At 47.0% G+C, this 7,776-nt stretch overlaps 1 protein-coding gene across 3 annotated transcripts in view; it reads right to left on the reverse strand.

Moving 5' to 3' along the window:
- TPD52L1 (TPD52 like 1) overlaps nucleotides 1-2,365 on the reverse strand; it is a 90,240-nt gene extending 87,875 nt beyond the window's left edge. Inside the window, exon 1 of one of the 3 annotated variants that reach the window (XM_070376294.1) lies at nucleotides 2,132-2,365. In XM_070376294.1, the coding sequence (XP_070232395.1) occupies nucleotides 2,132-2,150 (19 nt within the window). In that variant the 5' untranslated portion in view covers nucleotides 2,151-2,365. The remainder of the gene's footprint in view (nucleotides 1-2,131) is intronic. The other 2 variants (XM_070376297.1, XM_070376295.1) reach the window with 2 other exon arrangements.
- Between the last annotated feature and the right edge of the window lie 5,411 nt (nucleotides 2,366-7,776).

Genomic DNA, 7,776 nt, shown 5'->3' on the forward strand with positions numbered 1-7,776 from the left:
GAGCAAACTCTGCTGGTTTGACTATCACCTGCTGGGCTGGGAGCTTTCTTCAGGCTCTCACTGGTGACCCACTCCAGTATTCTTGTCTGGGAAAACCCATGGATGGAGGAGCCTGGTAGGCCACAGTCCATGGGGTTGCAGAGAGTTGGACACAATGAGCGACTTCACTTCACTACTTTACTAGGCTGGGAGCTTCCTTCAGGCTCTCACTACACTGCGGTCCTCTTCTTATCATTTAGATGGTTGCAATTTTTCTGTTTAGTTATCAAATAACTCTCAAGTTAATGTCCGTCTCTTCCTCTACTATAAATTTCACAAAGCAGGGATCCAGGCCATGTTTGTTCCTCCTAGCACAGTGCTTGGCAAAGGAAAGCACTGAAGTGTTTGTTAAGTAAATCTCACAAGTAAAGCAAACCAGTAACACCAGTGGGTCCAATCTGATGAATGTTTCCACTCTGCTGTAGTTTTTCTCTCCAACCTCACTGAATAACGGATTCACTTGAGAAGCTTTCAAATATACCCATGCCCAGGCCCCAGAGATTCCAGTTTGCTGGATCTGGATTGGGCCAGGGCCTGTATTTAAAACTGCAAATCTCATTGGCAAAGCAGGTTGGAAAGCTCCAGCTGTTCCTACCTGCTTCAGTTTAGGAGTGAAGGCCTCCAACCTGATCTCAACTTTTGAATTAGACTAAGGAGCTCCCCAGGGGCTTCCCAGGAGGCACAGTGGTAAAAAATCTGCCAGCCAGTGCAAGAGACACAAGACACAAAGGTTTGATCCCTGAGCTGGGAAATTTCCCCTGGAAGAGGACATGGCAACCCACTCCAGTATCTTGCCTGGAAAATTCCATGGACAGTGGAGCCTGGTGGGCTACAGTTCATGGGGTTGCAAAGGGTCCAACAGGACTGAGCACACAGCACACATAGAAAAATTCCCCACCCTTGGTTGCATTCACCTTTCCTATTTAGATAGACAGTGGAGGAAAAATACTGGAAGCAGCAGCTTTATGGACAAGATCTTGGCTGATGGAAAGAATGAGGATGGTTCGTGCTGTTCAGACCATTGTAAGCCTGGCAGCCAAACCTGTTGGGTGACTCCAGACCCAGCATCTGCCAAGTCGCTCTCATGTAGGAGGACACTTAAGCCCCTAAAAAGGGAGCACACAGGGCCATGAACCTCTTCGTTTTTTAAACTTTTTAAACGGGGCTCTTATTTTATTTAAAAGCCTACATAGAATTTCCCGTGGAAGAAAGGTGGTGATGATTGTTCTAAAGCCCGAAAAAAGCTGAACTCGCATTCATTCATTCTCGGCATTGCTCCCAAGAGAGACTCTATAGAGTCAGACTCCAGTCTCCTGCTCCACATTCGTCCACCTCTGCTTCTTTACATATACCATTTACTTCCATTCTGGCACGATTCCATCGGGATTCCCTAACCCTTCTCTGCTGCGACCTCAAGACACCAGGCTGCCCTCGGTGAAGCCCTCTCGGGCTCCTGGAGCCAGTGACCCCCGGAGCTCGAAGGCCCCGCGCGCCAAGGGAGGCAGAGGTCGCCCCCCGACCGAAGGAAACCGGGACTCGCGTCGAGCTGCGAAAATCAGCGGGCGGGTAACGCACTCCCCGGTCTCGGAAGGCAGGTCCCCGCGCTGCAAACCCCTCGCGTGTCCGGGAGACCCGGGGTCTCCGCGGAGCTAGCACCTCGGCGCGCGCTGCGCTCAGCCCGGGATTCGGGAGGTGCAGGACGCGAGCCCACCGTGCACTGCAGGAGTCGTCGCGGCCCCTCCCTACTCGCGGCGGGAAGAAGGGGACGAAAGGCGTTCTCCGGACCCTGCCCAACAGGTCCTGCGGGTGCCCGCGGGGTGTAGGAAGCGCGAGCGCGACTGGCTGGGAAAGAAGTCGAGCAATCCGGGGGCGCGTTTCCTGTCGAGGGTCCTCTCCACTGGTCCCCAGCCCACAGCACATCCTGAGTTTGGGGGAGCAGGAATTGTCCCGAAGGCGCGGGGAGGAGTAGAGTGGTGGACACATGGGGTGAGGTCACCCATCCGCTCGGCCGGGGAGCAAAGTTAGGTGATGAGGGGAAAGGGCCTTTGGGAGCCCTAGGGCCTGACCCTCGGGGCGATCGGCGACCACTCACCTCGAGCCTGCGCCTCCATAGTAGCCGATTTAGGACTGAGAGTAGCGGGGACGCCCGGCGCCTGGCGGAGAAGCAGCGGCGGTGCCGGATCTCGGAACGCAGCTGGCCACGTCCTCTCCCCGCACGCGTGTAGCGAGCGCGGCGTGGAGGGGGTGGGGGCCGAGGGGCGGCCTCCGCTGCCCGCTCCGGGTTACCTCCGCCCCTTTCAGTCTACCTGGCCCAGACCTCGCGGGGGTGCAGCCCACCGCTGGGCGCCACCTGCCGGCCGATTCGGGCATCGGGCCGGGGGCGCGCGCTCCGGGCTCAGGGCGCGTGCTCTGCCCAGCGATGTCTAAAGCCGGCTTGAGGTCCGCGGTGCTTTCAATTTTCTTTTTTGTAAATACATTTATTGATACCCACTTTCTATAGTTCATTAAAATAATCCACAAGCATAAAAATATTTTTCTTTTGGATATCACCGAGGTCCAATCTACCGAGGTCTCAATAGTCAGAATCGTCTGCCGGTTCACAGACCCGAATATTGATAAATCATTAAACAGTGGCCCTTATACACTCAAGTGGTCTCTTAGGCAATGGAGCATGTAGGGTAAAATTATGTATACGTTTAAATCAAGGAAAAGGGTATCAATCATGAACAAAGAGAAACGATTAGGAATCAATATCCTAGGTGAAGAAAGTACCACTGTTGGACACTTAGTGTCCGAATACTGGAGATGAAAGGGTATGTGTGTATGTGTGTGTGTTTATGGGACAGTTTCTTATGAATGCCGTTGCTGACCAATGGCAAGATCCATGGGCTTGCATACAGCCAATGCCCTGAAGAGGGGAAGGAAGGGGGCTTTACAATAAGGGATACAGTGGTAGGTTCCTCTGAACCTCTGGACTCAATATTTTTTTGTCAACTGATTAGTATATAACTTTGTTTGATGTGTGTTTCTGTTTAAAAATACCTCATTTAATACATACTGTTCACTCACTAATATTGAACACTCCCAGCCCACAGCACTATTAAGCTTATTTAACTTAGGAAATGTGAACAGAACTTCTGAAGCTTATTCAATATCTGCATTTCTCCCTAAGTCGCAGACAGCTTTCAGGCACTTAGGATACCCCACGGCTCTTCAGCACCAGGCTTGGTGTGTGCGCGCATGCGTGCTAAGTCCCTTCAGTTGTGTCAGACTCTTTGCGCCCCTATGGACCTTAGCCCGTCAGGTTCCTCTGTCCGTGGGATTCTCCAGGCAAGAATACTGCAGTGGGTTGCCATGCCCTTGTCCAGGGGATCTTCCCAACCCAGGGACTGAACCCATGTCTCTTAGTCTCCTGCATTGGCAGGTGGGTTCTTTCCCACTAGCCCCACCTGGGAAGCCCCAGAGACCAGCCTGCTGCGTTGGCTGGGGATTGAACCCAGGTCTACTGCTCCGAAGGCAGCTATGTTCACCACTATACCGCCAACCAGGCGTGGAGGCCTTTTTAAATAGTAGAACTAGCCTTCATTTTAGCCTTCATTATAGCCTGTGAGAAGGGCACTTATGTACCATCTGAGAGTTGAAAGAAGAAGGTCGAGGTTAGCCTTTGATTCCTTTGCTAGGAGGTAAATACCAGTCCTCCTAACTATTTCAGGGCTCTGCCCTTGTCCAGGAGGGACCATGAAAGTGCTCTATTGATTCTGGTATCACACATTTTCGTAGGGAGGCAAATTCGCAGATACAGAATCTGCCAATAAAAAGCATCAACTGTATAATTTTTCTAATCTGAAGCCCATGGGCTGTACCTGTAGGTTGATGAAGCAGTCACATTTTTGAGACAAAAGACTGGAAATTTACATTTCTGTTTCCAGCCTGACCTGACCTGGCAATGTGACCAGAAAGCATGGCAGGGACTAAGAAATATCAGCTCCTGCCACACCTCCTCAGCTCTTTAGCTGGTCTCGGTAACTTTTCCTCCCATCTATACCATCTAAATCTGCAAAATACAGTGTAGTCTTTACTTACTTTTCGTCTTGAATGATTTGCTGTATTGTTCAGTTGTTTTTATTTTTTTGTCCTCTCTTAGATGGTAAAGTCTGTCAGGGTCCAGTGTGGGTCTCTCATATTGAAAGTGTGAAAGTGTTAGTCACTCAGTCACGTCCGACTCTTTGTGATTCCATGGACTGTGGCCCGCCAGGCTCCTCTGTCAGTGGAAGTTTCTAGGCAAGTGGGTTGCCATTTCCTTCTCCAGGGAGTCTTCCTGACCCAGGGATTGAACCCAGGTCTCCTGCGTTGCCAATGTGGGTCTTTATACTGAGCCTCTCATTGCCTGCCAAAGAGCCTTATACAGATTCATAGCTATAAAATGATTTATTGAATAAACAACTAACTAGTAGTTTTTATAGTTACTCTCAGAATATAGTCTAATAAACATTAAGAGAGACATTTTTGCTTGAAAGAGGAGCACTCATAATTGCCTTGAACATGTATAAACACATCAGCGTTTCTTGTTATATTGAAGAGGTCCCTGATTTGTAATCATTGCCATTAAAATGCCTCTATAGAACACCAACCATGGCTTTTAAATGGTTTCTGGAGATATCGAACAAGGATGTGCCAAAGGATGAATCAGAATCGGTGATTAAATCACTTTTCAGAGCCTATTTCATTGTTCCGGTCCTCTCTACCCTGGAGATTGAACAACAGGCTAGAGTTGACTCCTAGCAGTTAAAAGGAGCTAAAAATAGTTAATGACTTTCCACCTTGAGTCATCTAAACTTCTTCTAAGCTCTGACTCATTTTTCTGATTTACAAAATGTTAAGGTCTGCCCTCTTGATGTCTTCTATCACTGTTCATAATAAGGGAATATTGATATTGATTCAGAAACAGCTACTGAAGATCCTCTATGTGCCAAGGACTGTGCTAGATACTAAAGGTACAGGAAGAGGCATGACCCTTTTTACCCAGGTTGTTCATGGACTCATGAGAAGGCAGATGCTCTATCAAGCAGTGCAGTATAATAAAAATATAATACAATATTATATTATATAATAAAAATATAATGCAATATAAATATAATATAACACAGTACAGAGTTAAGCCAAGTATGCACCTGGGCAAATAAGGGAGCTCTCCTAACTCAGATGGGGGAGGAGACAAAGGAAGGTTTCTTTGAGGATGCTTGCCTCAGCTGAGTCTTGAAGGATGGAGGAATTAACCAGGTTAATGGTTTAGTAAAAGGAGATTGTGTTTACGCCCTCCTTTTTCTTGGCACTTAGGATGGTGAATTTCCTTCACTTCTTTAAAGCTAAGGAAAACAGCCATCTTCACCCCTGTGTTCTTTGTCTCTGTAGATAATCCACCTGGAAAACAATGGGTGTGTGTTTGGTTATGTTAATGAAAAGCTGTTCACTCCTCCACAATTGATCTTTCTTCAGAGGTGGAGATGCCGTGGGAATCTTACCTGGACAAAGGGATGGTATACCAACAGTCTTGCCTAAATAAGTTCCTGGGTCACTTAAAACGCCCCAGACCACACTCTGACCTGGGCTGAGGGAGCCCTTGGGAGACGGGCAGAGCAGAGAAATTTGAGGTACAAATAGGAAAGGACAGATAAATTATGCCACTCTGACTGTGATCCTTACTAATACACTAAAGAACATGCTTTTTCAAAAAAATTAATTTATTTATTTTAGTTGGAGGCTAATTACTTTACAATATTGTGGTGGTTTTTGCCATACATTGACATGAATCAGCCACGGGTGTACATGTGTCCCCATCCTAAACCGCCCCCCCACCTCCCTCCCCATCCCGTCCCTCTGGGTCATCCCAGTGCACCAGCTTTGAGTGTCCTGTTTTATGCATCAAACTTGGACTGGTGATCTATTTCACATATGGTAATATACATGTTTCAATGCTACTCTCTCAAATCATCCCACCCTTACCTTCTCCCACAGAGTCCAAAAATCTGTTCTTTACATCTGTGTCTCTTTTGCTGTCTTGCATATAGGGTCATTGTTATAGGCTCAGAGGGTAAAGTGTCTGCCAGCAATGCGGGCAATCTGGGTTCAATCCCTGGGTCAGGAAGATTCCCCTGGAGAATGAAATGGCAACCCACTCCAGTACTCTTGCCTGGAAAATTCCATGGACTGAGGAGCCTGGTAGGCTATAGTCCATAGGGTTGAAAAGAGTCGGACACAACTGAGTGACTTCACTTTACCATCTTTCTAAATTCCATATATATGCATTAATATACTGTATTGGTGACTTTCTTTCTGGCTTACTTCACTCTGTATAATAGGTTCCAGTTTCATCCACCTCATTAGAACTGACTCAAATACATTCTTTTTAATGGCTGAGTAATATTCCATTGTGTATATGTACCACAACTTTCTTATCCATTCTTCTGCCCATGGACATCTAGGTTGCGTCCATGTCCTAGCTATTGTAAACAGTGCTGCGATGAACACTGGGGTACATGTGTCTCTTTCACTTCTGGTTTCCTCGGTGTGTATGCCCAGCAGTGGGATTGCTGGGTCGTATGGCAGTTCTGTTTCCAGTTTTTTAAGGAATCTCTACACTGTTCTCCATAGTGGCTGTACTAGTTTGCATTCCCACCAACAGTGTAAGAGGGTTCCCTTTTCTCCACACCTTCCCCAGCATTTGTTGTTTGTAGACTTTGGGATCGCAGCCATTCTGAGCAGCGCGAGATGGTACCTCATTGTGGTTTTGATTTGCATTTCTCTGATAATGAGTGATGTTGAGCATCTTTTCATGTGTTTGTTAGCCATCTGTATGTCTTTGGAGAAATGTCTGTTTAGTTCTTTGGCCCATGTTTTGATTAGGTCATTTAGAACATGCTTTTGATGCCTTTTGATGCAAGTACTTTCGATGAAAAGTACTAGCTGTGTAACTGGAGGGGGCTTCCGCAATGGCTCAGCAGTAAAGAATCCACCTGCAATGCAGAAGATGTGGGTTCAGTCCTTGGGTCAGAAAGATCCTCTGGCGGAGGGCACAGCAGCCCACTCCAGTATCCTTGCCTGGAGAATGCCATGGACAGAGGAGCCTGGCGGGCTCAGTCCACGGGGTCGCAGAGAGTCTGACACGACTGAGTGACCGAGCACACAGGCACACGTAAGGAGGCAGGTTCTGTGCGTCTCCGCGCCTGAGTTTCAGTATTTGTGGTGTTTTGTGGCAGGATGCTCTCTGCAGTGTTAATTAATGTGTTCTTTCCCTCCTATCTTCTGGGGCCAGAGCAGTGTTTCCCAGCCCACTGGTGCACCCTCACAACACAGGGAAGGGGCTTTGAAACATTTCCGACCACCTGGCTCCCACTCTGCAGACGTTTAGATTTGAAAGCTCCCTAGATAATATTGAAAGCTTTCTAGGTAATATTGATACGCTTCCAAGATTGAGAATGACTGTTTTAGAAACTGTCCATAGTATCTGAAGATGAATATATTAATATGTATATATATATATACATACACACATACACATATGGACATATATTCACTATAATTATTACTAATAATTATCATTGTTCCTAGAGTGTAAAATCAAGCACAGGTACCTAAAATATGGTAAAGTCACAATTTCAACCTAAGTCTATCTGATGCTAAAGCTTGTGTTTGAAACTAAAATTTAAATACTTAAAGGATATGAAACTTTGAGTTTTC

This window comes from Bos mutus, chromosome 9, assembly GCF_027580195.1.
Source record: "Bos mutus isolate GX-2022 chromosome 9, NWIPB_WYAK_1.1, whole genome shotgun sequence".
Classification (NCBI taxonomy): domain Eukaryota; kingdom Metazoa; phylum Chordata; class Mammalia; order Artiodactyla; family Bovidae; genus Bos; species Bos mutus.